At 40.0% G+C, this 17,723-nt stretch overlaps 1 protein-coding gene across 1 annotated transcript; it reads right to left on the bottom strand.

Moving 5' to 3' along the window:
* Positions 1-1,237: 1,237 nt before the first annotated feature.
* On the bottom strand, positions 1,238-16,130 carry slc6a4b (solute carrier family 6 member 4b; the record flags this gene model as incomplete). Its single annotated transcript, XM_080765743.1, is given in 13 exon segments — positions 1,238-1,370; positions 1,966-2,133; positions 4,367-4,467; positions 5,846-5,945; positions 7,334-7,465; positions 8,070-8,180; positions 8,617-8,755; positions 12,579-12,682; positions 13,273-13,407; positions 13,528-13,666; positions 13,785-14,004; positions 14,429-14,563; positions 15,908-16,130. Coding segments are annotated over 13 exon segments (1,788 nt in total). The 3' UTR covers positions 1,238-1,289.
* Between the last annotated feature and the right edge of the window lie 1,593 nt (positions 16,131-17,723).

Below are 17,723 nucleotides of genomic sequence, written 5' to 3' on the forward strand. Positions count from 1 at the left end.
GCACATAGAATAATTAGGCACATTTAAGGCAAAAACTAGTAAAGTAAACTGAATACTTCAGACAAAGACCCAAGATTCAAATTAGTACACAACCTCTACTTTCTATAGCTTTCAATACACAGAGCACTCAGACATTACAGTCTTTGGATAAGGAGTTGAAGACATCACCTACTGTACACAGTATATGAAAACTTGTATTGGTATTATGCATTTATATTGTTCTTTGTCCGAAGGCCTCAGTCATATCCATAACAGATAGCTGTGGGGGTGGCACATTACATTTTATGGGAGTAGGCTATTGAGCAGCTGTTATAAACTTCCATACAAATACTAGATCAGAAGTAAAAATACAGCATTGAAAAACAAGAATCTGTGTAAACGTAGACATGGGTCATTTATAAACCACACACAATATCTGCTTAGAAGTTTGTCACACAAATACATTGGTATCCACAACTGACATATTGTCCAATATGTCCACTATTGTGTACAGTAGCCTACATAAACAGTATTCAGCTTTTGTACAATAAACAGCCGATAAAACCCACTAAGAACCTGTCACATGAAATCACATACAATTCTTACATCTTGGATCACTGCTTCAATTGTAATTCTGTGTGTGTGTGTGTGTGTGTGTGTGTGTGTGTGTGTGTGTGTGTGTGTGTGTGTGTGTGTGTGTGTGTGTGTGTGTGTGTGTGTGTGTGTGTGTGTGTGTGTGTCCCAGGACCTGAATGGAAACAAGACCGCAAGGACATTTTTCTGTGATATCCTTTTGGACTAAGTGTTTGACAGTACTCTCTGTACCGTTTACATTTCTGCCAATAAAGTATTAAATCATTCAGCAGAGCAAGAGCCAATACATGAACTCCTGCACTTGCATACACAGTAAAATCAGACATAATTTAATTCGGAGGTACAAATTAAGACTGAAGGTGGTTTGGTGGATCTGTGGTTTGGTGGATCTTCTGTAAACTCTATTGTCCCTTCATGTAGTTTTATTACATAATTGAACACTGGTGTTCACACATTTGTATTTCTGTCTAGTTTAAGTTCTAAGTATGTAAATGACATCATTGCCAGTTGGTGGTGATGTTGGGTATCAGTATCTATCTTCATGCCTCTGTTGGAAATAGCAGAATATGTAAACAGAACAAATACATGTACATTGCTACCAAAAATATTAAATAAGGTTTTCAGATTTGGTCACAGGCAATCTACAAAATACATGGTTGGTCTGATCAAGATTCACAAGTGTGTTCCCTGTTTTATAGGCCAACCTCTCTGTGCTCTTATGGTACTGGAGTCATGTTGAGGGTGTCTGTGTGGATGTCTGGCACAGTCCTCTCAGGTCTCAGACACACTGCCAGACGCTGTGAGCAACAATCGGGACAGAAAGGGTCTCAAATTAGAAACAGCATTGGGTACTTGATGAATGAGAATGGACTTTCCCAAAATCCTATATAAAAAATTGGCTAAAGGGTGGGTCGGCTAATGGAGTGCTAGTTGTATCAGCAGTGCAACGGTGCATAATGGCCCGAACTCTAGGTGTGAACAATCTTTTCAAAAATTCAAAACTTTTAAATTATTATTATTATTCATTTATTTTCTTTAAAATAAACCAACTGAAAATAGCAGATAGAAGTTTGCTATTCATGATACGACAAGGTAGGGCTTAAACCCTCTATACTTTGTGAAGTAGTACTGACTGAGATGACAGGGGTTGGCTCTGTACTTGGTCTGCTTTCCCCCCCCTCTACACCAAATCGCTCTGCCGAAAATAGATGTTCTACAACAAGCTTACACAAGCTCGGCTATTTTCTGCAAATGTTCCCTCCAGAATATGGATGCTGAAGTGGTCAAGTGGTTAAGGGGTGTGCTGTCACATGCTAAATCTCATATAATTATATGACTTTGTCAAAAATGTACAAAAAATGTACATGAATAAACTGCATGAGATCTACTGACCTGTTTAAGTGATCCAGGGGTCCACACTAGTTTGTATACCATATAGATTGGGATCCACATGAAGGATGAGAACCCAATGATGTAGCCCACTGAGATGCTCCATTCAGGGTACTTGTAGTCAAACAACGTAAGGGGTGGTGCTTTCAGCAGGGAACTCACTATGATATACTAAAAAGAAAAAATAGGTAAGAATTGTGGAACCAATCCTGAAGAGATATATTTAGAAATCTCTCTGTCAATTGTCCTTGGGATTTTGTGATAACCATTAAGCACACATTATTATTGCATAAACTGTATACAGAATTACTCCCCGGGGTCTATCCATGGCCCCCTAATTTATTTCCCTAGTCTACACCAACATCTCTACACTGAAAATGGCAGATCTACAAGCTCAAAGTGCATTGCAAGATCTGCTATTTTCCTGCGAATATTTAGAAGCTTTCATCATTTGAGTTCCAGGGCACTGAGGAGGGCAAGGAGAATCATGGCCGACCCCTCCCACCCTGGCCACGGCCTCCTCACCCTGGTTGCGGCTGCTGAAGGGCGAAGACCTGGTTACCACACTGCTCCGTTTTTCCATACAGCTGTCACGTTTTCCTTTTACTTAGTTTATACCTGATGTAACCAAGTCTTAGTGCTTTTTCTGGTTTAATCCTCATAGCAGATTTGTATTGACCTATTTACAAATGTCAATCAAGCCTGTTTGTTAAATGTAGGCTATATAATAATGTACAATCCTATGCGGTAGACTATATTAATGTCTGTAGTTATGAATGCCTGTAGTTATATGTACATAGCCTACTTTATCCGCGGGATTCAGCGTTTTAGCCAAAGCGATAATTTAAGCAATAACAATATAATTTGAAATAGATCTCGGCGTGTGTTGATACTACACACACGCAGAACTGGGAGGCGGAGGTGCGAGGGGTGCGCTGCCCGGAGCAGTGTGGTAACCAAGTCTTCGCCGCTGAAGGCTACGAAAGCCTGGAAAAAAAATCTGGAAAATGAAATAAAAATAAATAAATCTGAATGAAGTTATCTTTAATTACATTATTATAAGTAATACTATTAGAGTTGTACTATTACTCGAACGAAAATAAAAGCTTGGGGTGGGGGGGGGGATGCAATGCAAATGAAAGACATTTCATTTCAGACTATTCCCTGACATAATTTTATAGCTAAACGGACAGAATTCTATTTTATTTGAATGATGAAACCCAGCTGCCATTAATAGTTGGAAATGGAAATTGCGGAAATTGCGGAAATTGTAATTGCGGAAATTGCGGAAATGGTGGAAATGGAAATTGCGGAAATTGCGGAAATGGTGGAAATGGAAATTGCGGGAATTGTGGAAATGGAAATTGAGGAAATTGCGGAAATGGAAATTGCGGAAATTGCGGAAATTGCTCTTCACTTATAGAAAATATATCTATTTTCAGGTAGATTGTTTTATTTTACTCAGTCAGCCATATCACTACTCATTTTTTTTCATGAAAAAGGTCATAGCTGGGTAATCTATTTTCAGGCAAATTGTGTTTATTGTATTTTATTTTACTCAGCCATAACAATTTATTTTCTGTTAACCAACTTGCTGGCTGGCAGGCAGGCAGACAGCTACTCATAGACAGGCAGACAGACAGACAGCTACTCATGGAGAATTGGACAGGCAGGCAGTCAGACAGCTACTCATAGACAGGCAGACAGACAGCTACTCATGGAGAATTGGACAGGCAGGCAGACAGCTATACTCATGGACAATTGTTCTAAGCCATAGTATTTATTTCCCTAATTCATTTTCCAGATGCATGTTAATGTAATTTCCATGAAAATTATTTATAGTCATGGGGATTTATAATATACCTTTATAATGTTTTTACGGCCTGTCTTAAAATCATAATCCTTATGTCCAAGGCTAATCTCACAATCCGCTGTACAGATCAGCACCAAATTTCTTGCACCCGAAGTAGGCAGAAGTACCTCCCTACATCATATGTGAAAATATCAGATCTACAATCTCTACGGCTATTTTCACTATTTTAAAATAATAATAATTCCCTTTTCGTTTAAATTTAATCCTTTCTGAACCGTGCATCGAGTAAGAGACTGTTCTTTGTGACGAGTGTTCTCATTCCTTTTGAAGTTACAGATTCACCCTTAAATGCATGTTCGCGGGGTGCCCGGTGGCCTAGTGGTCCAGGCGCATGCCACATAGGCTCTGGCCTGACAGCGCGTTGCGTGTTTGAGTCCCGTTTATGACGACCTTTGCTGAGTGTCTCTCCCCTTCTCTCTCCCCCTTCCTGTCAATCTTCACTTGAAACTATCACTAAAAAGGCAGAAAATAAATCTTAAAAAAAAAAGAAAAGCATGTTCGCTACTGCTATTTGCCAGTGTGAGCTCTTACCGCTAGAAACGCTGGACTGATGGCCACCCAGCACACCTTCCAGAACAACCCTGGAGCACTGCCCAACATTGCCTGGATGTCATTACTGAACCGGTTGATGCCTGCAAAGGATTTCACAGTAAGACATTACAAATACATTATCACATATACTATTATATCTATATAATGCAGTTTTCTTCACTCAAAGCATATGACTTTTTGTTACGACGTGGCTCTGTGGGAGGCAAGCCGTCTAGAAGTGTGTGTGTGTGCGTCAGTCAGTCAGTCATATATATATTTATTTATTCACGTTTTCGGGCCGGTTAGGGCATAAAATGTGTGCTAATTACTAAGGCCAGGCGGGGCCTCGGGCCACCTCAGTTAGGGCGCAGTTAGGGCTTAATTTTCGGCCCTTTTGAGAACTCTATTCTTCGCCGCCACTGGTAGCCACTGGTAGGATTTCACTTGATATGTCTCCAGCTTGACTCTGTTTATTAAGCCCATATTTGAGCTTAATATTGATGACATCAGGGATCTCCATATAATATATGGAGATTATATGTTATGCCCATATTATGGGCATAACAGGGATTGTAGGCGTGACGTCACAAGGCGTAATGGACTGGCAACCATATATGGAGGCGTGATCGACCAAGCGACTATCTAGTTTTGCAAGTTTTCATAGTAATCTGCGATTGCAGTTATATAAAGGAAGTCAACCAGTAAGATGCCTAAGGGCGAGCAGACTGCTGGGCGCTTTGGCATGGGGGGTCAGATCAACATGGAATGAATTCTGTACTGGCCATATAAGGAGCATGTCTTGAGTGTACAGGGTTTGATGAGGTCAGATCAACATATGGAATGTCAGAACAGGTCAGTTCCATACAGTATATGGAGATCTAAGGGTGATAATGGGGACATTCTCTTGAGTGTACACCGTTTGATGAGGGCCCAGGTAGGGCCGGGCCTTAATTTTCGGGCCTGTTGAGAACTCTAGTTTTCGCCGGCTGCCGGGCGCGGCTGCACTAATAACTTTGGGGCAGTCTAGAGTTTGAAATTTGAATGGACAGGTATAAGTCAAAAGGGAGACATCGAGTTGGGTTGGCAGCAGTCAGTCTGTTGCTCCGTATTCAAAGTGAAAGTAAAAGAGCCCTTTTCTGTATGGTATCGAACAAGGGAAAGCTACAACACAGCGGACGCACTTGGATTATCTCTGTCTCTTATTCACGGCCAAACACACGCTGCCTGCTTTTGTTCAAAATGAACGGTTTGTGTGTATTTCACTCAGACACAGAGTATTCACTGCGACACACACATGTGGCGCTAGATGAGCGCGAGGTTCTAGTAGGCCTATGTCATAAATGACTGATAGAGTGGCCACATGATGTCCAAGATCCACATTGGAGCCTCTGAGTTATTAGAACCAGTCTTGTTTTCCCTGTGGTCAACAACTCAAAGCCACACTGTACAATAAATAAAACAATTTAATTCCTTGCTTACCATAGAACCAGGAAACTGCAATAACTTCAAGGAAACCGACTGCAATGATGGAACAACCTACGCCAAATTCCTCCAGCAGCTTCACCACAAAGGCTCCACCCTGGCAGTATTGTACAGTATAACAAGATAATGAAACAACTACAAGCAAAAAATTCTAATTCATTCAGAAATAACAGGTCTGTAGCACTGTGTCTCGTAGAGCTGGGATTTTGATAATATTTTTCCTTCCTATATACAGCTTTCGTCCCCACACGTCTAAATATTTGACATTGACAATGAAAGGATAAATTAGGTCAAATGTCCGCTAATCTTGTCCCCACACGTCTCATTCAACCAATCACATACATTCAGTTGTTCATATGACATGATGCATGATGATAAGAGCACCCCTCACTTCACACAGGTGTGGTTTTTATATTTTCTTGCGCAAGCAGAGTGCGCATGTATGTATGTATGTATGTATTTGGTTAAAATGGGTAGGGTTTAAAAAAAGGCAAGAGTTTGCTCTGGTGCACTGGCCTAAAAGTGGGTCCTTAAAAACTGCTAAAACTTCTGAAATGTATACATGTAGATATGTATGTATGTATGTATGTGTGTAGTATTTAAAAGGGGGGCTTTTTTGTAAGCCCACCATACATTAATTTATTTAAAATGTATGTATGTATGTATGTATGTATGTATGTATTTGGTTAAAATGGGTGGGGTTTAAAAAAAGGCAAAAGCTTGCTCTGGTGCACTGGCCTAAAAGTGGGTCCTTAAAAACTGCTAAAACGTCTGAAATGTATGTATTTGGTTAAAATGGGTGGGGTTTAAAAAAAGGCAAAAGCTTGCTCTGGTGCACTGGCCTAAAAGTGGGTCCTTAAAAACTGCTAAAACGTCTGAAATGTATGTATGTAGGTATGTATGTATGTGTGTAGTATTTAAAAAGGGGGGGCTTTTTAGTAAAAAGCCCAGCCCACAAAACCTTCATATATTTAAAATAAATCCAAAATAAGGTTACCAGTGAAGGGCAAAATGCCTATTCACTGGGGACTATGCAAGGCAGAGGCGTCCACCCCCCTGAGTTGTTAATGGTATGGTCACATATTATCAAAATTGCTCAACAAGTTAGCATCCGGCAGTTTCTAAATGCTGAGGACCCATACTCAACATTTCTAACATAAAACGTTGGTGTACTCGTACTGAGTTCACATTCTGGCAAGTGGACTAGAAGGGGGTGTGTCTGATAAAATTAATATCAAATATCTAAATGTTGAATCAAGCAACTTAAAAACTGTCTGGGGTGCACACAAAAGCCAGAGTAGATTAAAATGACCCCAGAAGGAGTGAAACACCCCTTTAATTTCATCAGCTCTAGTGTCTAATATCACTTCAGCCTCATCAAGACATCTTCAAGATGCTCTGTAAAAATTGAAATACATTTTTGATTGTGCTTCTGACTGATATTGATTCACATGATTTAAAAAAATTACTCTATTGGTTACTTACATTTGTGAGGGTACTTAGAGAGCCCAAAAAGCAGACAACTACCAAGCCCAGAACCAAGAGTTCTCGTCTGTGGGAGAAATAATCTGGGTATTCATCCAATACAGCAGTGATGATTGCCTCCAGCCCACCAAACTAAGATACACAGCAAAGGCAAGGCAAGGCAACTTGATTTACATACACAAATGTAATTCAGAGACATAAGACATGAAAATGTATTTAAGGGCATAATAAGCCAATTTTTAACACAACTCAGGCACCATCCAACCGAACTGCCTCAAAACTGCCTAAAAACTGTCGTGTTTCCCATTTGACAGTGCCTAGGGGGGACCGCATTGACATATTTCATAATTAAATTTCTACCTAACACAAACAATTCACAATTGTCTTAATTTAGCATCAGAACAAAGTGTACAAGTCATTGTGGGAAAAAAAGAAAAGTATGGCATGTTTGTCTAAATTGTTTTTTTGTTTTTGTTTTTTGTTTTTACAAAAAGCTGGTGGAGAACATTAAAGTTTTCAGCATAGATTTAGAAGCAGTAAGAGTTGGCTCATGTCTCAGATCCTATGTACATGTATTCCAAATTCCCATTTCCATATCTATTCCATTCTGATTAAGACAACACATAATCATTGTCTTACAACAAGGCATGTGTTGCAATGTAATCGATATTTAGTATAAAATATGTCTTAAGTGGTTAATGGGTAACATTTAGTGTTAATTGTTCACAATTCCTACCGTGCTGTCAAGACCCAGGGTGATCATCATCACAAAAAAGATAATAGCAAAAAATGTTGAGCCCCACATGTTGGCAATGGCTTCTGGGTAAGTAATGAAAAGTAGACTTGGTCCTGCGAATATGAACATATGTCACAGTGAATGTTTTAAGCCTCTAAATAGATAGCAGACCACTAAAGTACCTTTGATCATCATATCACAGAACCAGTGGTGCCTTGTATATTTATCCTTATATTGTAATTGTATGCATATTTCTCTTTACATTTTTACTTATTCTTTATATGTAGGCCTAACTGCAGTTCAGTAGAAGCTTAATTGCACTAAACAATTTCACCCATTCCTTTATACCTGGTGTAAACATAAAATGGTGCAATGTATGATGTGACAATGAAGTTGAGTTGAACTTCGTTCAAGAACAGTCTTGCTGGTGATCGAGTTCTGGCACAGTCTTGCAACAAAGTATAAATGAGGCTTTACTAAGTTGCCCCACACTGTAAAATCATCAGTGATGATTTAACTCTCAAATGAACATGAACATGAACATACAGCTGTACTTGCCTTTATCCCTGGCCACATCCTCTACCTCCACGTGCCTCTTCTCTGCCATGTGGCCTAGCACAGTGAAGATTACAAATCCGGAGACAAAGCTGGTCAGGCAATTCACTAGACTGGTCACTATAGCATCGCTGTTGAGGAAGAAACAGGGGGAAACTGTGTTCAAACCCATATTATTGTAATATATACAGTTATGGTGGAATGTGATGTGAAAGATCAAAAGAGATTTATTTTACTTGCTACCATTACTAACATGAGCTTAACCACTTAAAATTGGCATGTCCTTCAGAGTGTCCCTCGAATGTCCAATATCTTTACAGACCCCCCTCTTTTTCTGTTTCAGATGTCGTAGCCTGAGACTGTCTGTGCCCCCAGCACTGGCAAAAAGTTCAAAATGAAATCCTACATTGGCCACAGGCAGACCGCATCCATCCATGCCAGCAAGGTGGTAACTAGGTGCAATTTCCCATTGACAGCCCATTCATCCAAACAGAAAAGTCCTATCTGATTGTAAGTCAAACTTACCAACATTGTAGCTGTACGAAAAGCCTTGAATTATCCTCTTTCTATCTGCAAAGTGTTTGTTTCATAGAAATCCACGTACATATGTTATGAGAGCCTTCCTGTCAAGAACTTCCTTGCAGGTGATTTCTTTTTCCAAGTGTTGGAGTTTGGAAGTGCTGGTTGGATATCATTCAACGGCCCTGCGTACAGGGCTGGACTGAGACAAAAACTCGGCCCGGTCATTTTCGTGCGAATTTGTCACTCACTGATACAGGTAAAGTGAAATTATCATGATGGCAATGGCATTTCTTTTTTCTTGGCGGCCCCCTACGGTCGCAGCCCACCGGGAATATGCCCAGTACATCCTATGGCCAGTCCAGCCCTGCCTGCGTACCACCTGTTTTGAATTTGCACATAATGCAGGAGGGCAGCAGGACGTTGCTTTACTGATAACGAGCACTTCCAAACTCTGACACTTAATAATAATCATCTGCAAGGAATGTCTTGACAGGAAGTAGCTCATAACATGTCTACTGTGGATTTTTATGAAACAAACACTTTGCAGATAAAAAAGGATAATTCAAGCTTTTCGTACAGCTGCAATGTTGGTGAGTTTGACATTGTTTAATCCAATCAGATAGGACTTTAATTGGATGAATGGGCTGTCAATGGGAAATTGCACCTAGTTACCACCTTGCTGGCAAGATGGACACAGTCTGCATATGGTCAATTAACTACAATTCTACACATGGTATCATTTACTGAAATGCTCATGTTGGCCAAACCAAATGTTCTTTAAAAATAAGAATTGTGGAACACAACTGCAATACGCACTGGTAATTTTGATTATGCCATGGCTAGGCACTACATACTGGGCCAGGCCAACAATGGCACCCCAGCATCACTATGATTCTGGGGAATTGAAAAGATCACCACCAACTCCTCGCAAGTTGGTGACATTATTAAGAAAGTGTTATCCAGAGAGGCCTATTGGATACACACTCTAACCACTTTGGAACACATGGGCCTGAATGAGAAGCTGAATCTCTCCTGGTTTCAATACATTTCCTCTACCAGCTATCCACAAGTGCCAACACAAGACGGTCCCTCAGGCTACCACACCTCTGCTGCCGGCTTGTCGTCTACCCCCCACAGGGGCTATAATATTGTCTCTGGCCACTCTAAATGTATTTGGCCCCTTAAGCAGTACCATATATAACCTAGTTTGGCTTTCTGCTAAAAATGTATTAAAAAAAAAAATATATGTACTTGAACTTGACCTATATGCGTTTACCTTTTGTAATGTTGATATTTTCATTTATAGCCTAAACTGCAGGCCTTGCCTAACCCCTCCCCTTTTATGATATAACAACAGCAGTCAGTGTAAGCACACCTAAAATTCCATGAGCGGACAAAAGAAGCTGTCTGCCAGCGTCTCTTCCGGGTTTTTAGCAAGGAAGATTAGAGAAGGAAGTGACATGGTCACGTGACAGTGCTGCGCCATGACACTTTCATGGGAGCCAAATCTCGCACCGGAAGTTACATGAATACAAACCAGTGAATGGAGCAAGCTTGACCAGCTCATTACCTTTGTCATATAATCGGTTCAGGCCTATAAAAGAAGACATCACAGTTTGTTTTCTAATCAGTTGCTTTTCGATGTGCACAGTACATCATTTTATCTGACGATTTTTTGAGGTATTGTTTCTGTTCCGGGAGTATCGCAAGATTTGGCTGCCAGACAGGAAACAGTGGACAGTCTCGTGATACTTGGCACGTTCAGAAATGTACTTTTTGCTCTTTAGATACCTCTATAAAATTACACAGTGTACACATCGAAAAGCAACACAGCAGACAATAATGTGTTACATGTCTTCTGTTATTTGCCAGAAGCGATTGCTTTACAAAAGATCTCAGTCATTCAGAAATACTGTTTGTTCATGAGCTGGTCACTAAGCTCTCATTAAAGGGACACTTCACCCTTTTTGCAAAAAAATATATGTTAATGACGTTTAGAAGCTTTAGAACACTTTCCTGGGGGTCTTTATGTGTGTAATATGTGGTTTTTAGATATTTTAGATTGTAGCAGTGAGCCTGTTGTCTCTGATGTCATGGACACTGGGCTCACTTCCTTCCTGGACTACATGTCTCAGTAAGACTATCCTATCCACAAGGAGGAGCAGTGCACCAAAGAATTATGGGAATTGTAGTCCAGGAAGGTAGTGAGACCAGTGTCCATGACATCAGAGACAACAGGCTCACTGCTACAATCTAAAATATCTAAAACCACATATTACACACATAAATACCCCCAGGAAAGTGTTCTAAAGCTTCTAAACGTCATTAACATATATTTTTTTGCAAAAAGGGTGAAGTGTCCCTTTAAGTCCAGTGCATTCTGCCGAACTTCCGGGTGCAGTTTGGCTCCCATGGTGCGACGAATATGCCGCCTGGAATTCATAAATGACGTTGGTGACTTTACCTCCATTTAATATACCTTGGTTTTTAGACAGCTGGTGGATGGAAATGAAGCTCCACCCACACGGCAGATTGCTGCGTCGGCCAGATTCCCGGAAAAGCTTGCCCCAGCGGCATTCTGCTGTCTAAAAACCCGAAAGAGACGCCGGCAGACAGCTTCTTTTGGCCGCCCATGGAAGCTTAGGTGTGCCCAGAGACCCCTTTTCCACCGGTTGGTTCCCAATGGGAACCGGTTCAGTTCTTTTTGGTTTTTAGTCCATGAGCCAGAGCTCCAAGATTGGTGGGCAAACTATACCCTATATTAAATTGTTTATAGGATCAATACAAGTAAATTAATACATGATAACCCTTCCACAATAGTAGCCTACCTTTTTCATATTTTTGATTATTTTGCATATTATCCTACATAATGCCTAATTTGCATATTTAAAAATGTAGAATTTGTAATACAAAAAATCATTGTCTTCGTGTAAGTACTCAATTGGGGAAGTTTAATGGTGATAACAATCTAATATAGGTATGGTTTTGCACACTCAATTCATAATTCATATTTAGTTAGTTTTGTAAATGAATTTACTTTTACTGTGTGGCCCCAGTGCCCCCCACAAAATGACCAGAACTACTTAATATTGACCAAAACCAGAGCAGAACTCCCACCACGGGACTCGGGCAATTCATTAATACAGTTGCAACCACTATATTAATGGCAAGTATTTCATACAGCTTAAGTTAAAAAAAATCTGAACTATCCCTTTAAAGTATGATAAATTTTTGCCTTATATTGGTTGTCTATGGTAGGTGGGGTATCCCAATATTTCCGGCAGAGCTTATTCTGTGGACCTTAATGACCAAATGAATAGAACAAATACAAATAAAAAGTATGTCATGACATCACAGGTCATCTCAAATTTTGGGTGGCTGGCTCCCCGGCTACATCGGTCATTGTTCTTGAATGCAATGCTTTGTTCTTACCGATAGCAGTTGTTTGTGAAAGGGTTGTAGCTCGAAAGGGCAAGAAGCACCCCAAATCCAGGTCCAAGAGAGAAGAAGATTTGAGCAGCAGCATCTACCCATACCTGCAGAAATAATATATGTAATGTATATTCATTCATTCATCACCCAATCAAAAATCTCAAATTATTAATCAAAATACTTTAAGTTTACCTGCTTTTGTTTTGCCTCAGTTATTAGTTACTGTGACCTATATCTATAATAACATTTTGCAAGCTGAAAAGCGCTACGATAGCCTTAATCTAGTTGCAATACAGCTGTGTTCTGAGTCTGACAGATCTGAAGAGGAGCATGCATGCGGCAGAAAAAAAGAAGGGAGAACATTAGGTATTTGTGAGTGAAACAGAAAGGGAGGCCTTTGTTAATAGGGCGGGGGGGAATCTAAACCAATTATGCATCTTATTATCCTGGTCTGTGGGTTATTTATGCATCTCATCTCATCTCATCCATATTCCCTGCATGGCACCAAAGCACTTACACGTGCTCTGACAACAACTGCTCTGACTTCCAATGATGCTTTTCACTGGGCCAGTTCTCAAAGCACCAGACATATTAGACAGTTTTACCTTTCTCTTTTCTAGATTTTTTTAAATGTAAAATATGGTTATTTCACATCCTTTTGTAACTAAGAGTGAATAATTGTGTTACAACTCACACTGGTTTCAAGGAGCTTGTCCCATTGAGGCTTGAGGTAGAACACCACACCTCTCCAGGCACCAGGCAGAGTGGCACCACGGATCAGCAGGATGAACAACACCACATAGGGCAAGGTAGCAGTCACCCACACTACCTGGCATGGAACAAACCCATGAACAGAGAGGATAGAGAGTACAGATAAAAAAATAAACACACAATGCTATTTATCCACCTATTACACGTCTATTATTTAGGGAAAATGCATCCCCAATACCTTGCCTGAGGTTTTCACTCCCTTCCAGAGACTGAAGTATACTATGGTGAAGATGAGAAATAGGCAGAGCATTAGCTGCCAGCGAATGCCGCCAACATTACGTAACCCATCAGATTTGTGGATCTCAAGAACATTCCTCCTGCCAGGATGAAATGCATAAATCAGCTTTTTTTGTATCGCATAATTGGACCCCAATCCTGTTTTCTCATCATTATTATAATCTTTTTTTTCACTTACACTTACATGCACTTACGTACGTGTAAAATTCCTCTGCAGGAGACCTGGAGTAATTTGTCCAGATGGCACTGGTATTGGCAAAATAATTGGTACAGTTGGCGGTGTTCCACGCATTGTCACAGCTGGCCCATGGCAACACCATGGAGAAAGAGGAGTAGAAGTAGAAGAGTGCCCAGGCGATGATGGTGTTGTAGTAGAAGGACACGTATAGTGCGATGATACAAATGGCATACCCTATACCTGGAACAGGAATATCATAATAATATAATGGCATACCCTATACCTGGAACAGGAATTCACATATTTAAATAGACCACAGCGTTGTGATGGCAGCAATCAAATGAATAGTAAAATTATTTATTTTTGTTCAGATTTTTGAACGGATAACATTTCAAAAATACACATTATTTCACTCGACATGGCCTATTCTGTTGTGCAGTTGGTTGTAGGTTTTAAAATTACACCCAGTAAACTGAAGAAAATATGGTTCTACAAAGTAATGCAAACCATTTTCACAAGATGTGACTGGAATAGTTAACCTATATAAAATATAATACTGATTACATACATAATCAGCAGCTCACTAGTCTAATCTTTTTTTCTTCCCTTCTTCCATTTTTAACAAGCACAACATACCAGCAATGGCCTATAGCAGAAACCTTACCTTTGAAAATTGGACAGATGTGTTTCCATATTGAAATGGCACCAGTCCTATGGAACTGGCCCAGTGCCAGCTCCATGTAAAAGAGTGGAACTCCACCAAAGATGGCCATCAAAATGTAAGGAATGAGAAACGCCCCTGCAGAGATTACACAAAGGTAGATTTCATCATGATCATCAAGGTCAGTGATATGACGTTTTCAGTAGGCTATATAAGATTGTTCTTTTTGTCTTTCTTTTTTATTGTAGAATAATTTGTTGTGTATGTATTTTTTTTATTTATTTACTTTTGGATGTGTTGACTTTTTGAGTGGTGCAACCACTCCTATAGACAGCTATGTGTGTCCCTGGGTCCCTGGCTGGCTGTGTCTGTCCACACACACACACACACACACACACACACACACACACACACACACACACACACACACACACACACACACACACATACAGTACAGTACAGTACAGTACAGTACAGAGACCCCCTGGGGACCCCCACACGTAACTCTGTCATTTCTCAACCATTTCGGACGCGGGCGGCTCGTCGGAACCCCGGGCCGGCCCCCTGGGCGCGTTCCTGGAGGTCTGGATGTTTCGGAGACCCCCACACGGTAACTCTGTCATTTCTCGACCGTTTCGGACGCTGGGCGGCTTGCCGGAACCGGGCCGGCACCCTGGCGAGGACCCCTACATGGAGTTGCACCACTCACTTCACACGGGTGTAAATTTTATGTATTAATAGGCCTACTTCCTTCTTTGTCTAGTCTTTTTGCTCAGGTTGCTCGTGATGAAGTCAATACATTTAGCAACTCACCAGAAAGAAAGTATCCAAGGATCCAAAATATGAGCAGAAAATAAATTAAAACCATCCACAATACCTAAGAAAGATCTGTTCTTTCTTAGGGAACACAGGATGCATGCATATAAGGTGCAGGAGAGATGCAGTTCAATACCAAGGACAGCTCCTGTTTGTGCCTACTCTCTCTTTACTAAGACACCTTTATGTAACACTATAGGCCTAGTGCACATAGCCCCAACCACAGTGTGGATATCTTTAAAATAAACACCTTTTTAGCCTGGCTTATCTAGTGTTATTTCAACCTGCACTTTTACGGTTATTTCTTATTTTATTTTATTATTTATCTATTTATTCATTATTATTATTTTATTTTAACTCTTTTATTTTATTTTAGATGTTGATGTACCCTTCTCTTTTTATGTTCAGCACTTGAGTTGTATTTTATGTATGCTGTAACTCATATGCCAATGAGTGCTTGAAAAGAAGTTTGCAAAATAGCATCTTATCTGATCAGTGATCAGTGTATTTATTACAGCATGCCAAGTAGGCTGTAGCCTAATTGGAGAAGCATGGTAGTAGGCTAAACGCTTAGGGTATATTAGAACAGTTTTACAAACGAGTAAAAATGACGGGGAACTAATGAACTATAGGCTATACCAGGTCCGAAATTTCAAAAACTCTTACCGCCTCCGTTTTGATAACATATGTATGGAAATCTCCAAACGTTCCCCAGGTCCACCGCAAAGCCAATGACAGATAAGAGAAAATCCATTTTTTTGCTCCATTTGTCCCTCGAGTCCGTTCGTGTGATGATTGGCACGGGAACAGCATTGTTGTTGTATCCGGGGTTTGGGGAGCCTTGGGCGCTTAAACTCACTGCCAAGACCGTTGACTCTTGTTGGGGCATGGTTGGTGGACTCGGCCTATCAAAAGTCAGTCCACCTCCTGCGTGAAGTTTGAAAAAAGTGGCGAGATTCAGAGAGAGAGATGATTTTTCGTACATTAATATCGATGACAGGTCCGAGTGGGAGGAGTTTGGGAGGAGGCTCTCTAAAGATGCACGGGGCATTTGGCTCACCTACCTGTCACTGTCAGACCTGTCAGTGTCAGTAGGTGGTTAAAGCCTGATTCACTGGGCATTTGGGTTACATAGCCTACCTGTCAGTTTAAGAAAGATGTCAGTGTGTTCTTTTGCACTCAACCTGCACTCATTACTGCAGAAAAGGTCTCTTAAAAGGGGGAAGTTAATTATAGATGGCACAACATTTTTTGAGATAATAAATGTTTTCTTCAGGCACTATCTTGTAGAGACTGTCAGACTGATGTTATTATTCTAAACATAATCTAGCATGTTGCTGTTTAATTGCATGATTATGCGTATAGGCTATACTGTAACCGTAACGTGTCATTCTGTGGCAACACTGCAACAGGTGATAAAGGTTGGTTTGTTTCCATAACAAATTCATCATCAAATTGAAAAGATTCACACAGATTTACTGAAGTTAACGAACAAAACATATTCACATGATGAAACACATTTTGTTTAATTTGAATAATTAAGTTATAGATAGTGCAATTTACACAATTCCCTCTCTTTTACAAATATGTTTAAGAGTATTATTCTATGGATCCAATGTGTACATTCAATTTCAAAAGAGTTAAATATGGATGATGCCATTAATCATCATATTACATTTTATGGCCAATGTGGAATAAATTGCACTTGAGTGTTTCTCAAATCAGTGAAAGTTTGATCCTATAAATAACATCTTTCCTGGTCCATGGGTTAATGTAGTTTGGTGAAGACAGCCGAGAATAGCCTCTCTGTGGCATAACATCACTCGTTAGGAAAACCTAATAAAATGACTTTGTAATCAAATTCACCGCTTTTAGCACTGACTGGTTGAAAAGACTGCTAACCAGATATACACAGAGGAGTAATCACAAAGGTCATTGAGTGGAGAGTACATCAAATTAAGTTAGTTTGGGAAGTGGATATGAAAATGAGATAGAGCAGGAGGCATCCAGTGAAATTGTCACTTAAAAGCTAAATGGCAGCCAAACAGTCTGACCTTTTTATGATGCAGCTATAGCCTATACCTCATGACTAGCAGACTGAGTCAACTGAAACTGAGAAAAGCAAAATTCAGTTTGTTTGATAGACGGTGCGTACTGGATAGATAGATAGATAGATAGATAGATAGATAGATAGATAGATAGATAGATAGATAGATAGATAGATAGATAGATAGATAGATAGATAGATAGATAGATAGATAGATAGATAGATAGATAGATAGATAGATAGATAGATAGATAGATAGATAGATAGATAGATAGATAGATAAATTGTGATATATTCTGAGATTATTTATAGTTGTTGAATAACATACAACTGTTTTTCTTACTTAAATCTAATCAGATTCCAAATCCATATTGCTGCCAGAGATGGGACTGGGAAAGCTGGGACTGGTGCACAATCAGCCTTGGGATAAAAAAA

Source organism: Protomyctophum bolini (assembly GCF_963924005.1).
Source record: "Protomyctophum bolini genome assembly, chromosome: 6".
Lineage (NCBI taxonomy): Eukaryota > Metazoa > Chordata > Actinopteri > Myctophiformes > Myctophidae > Protomyctophum > Protomyctophum bolini.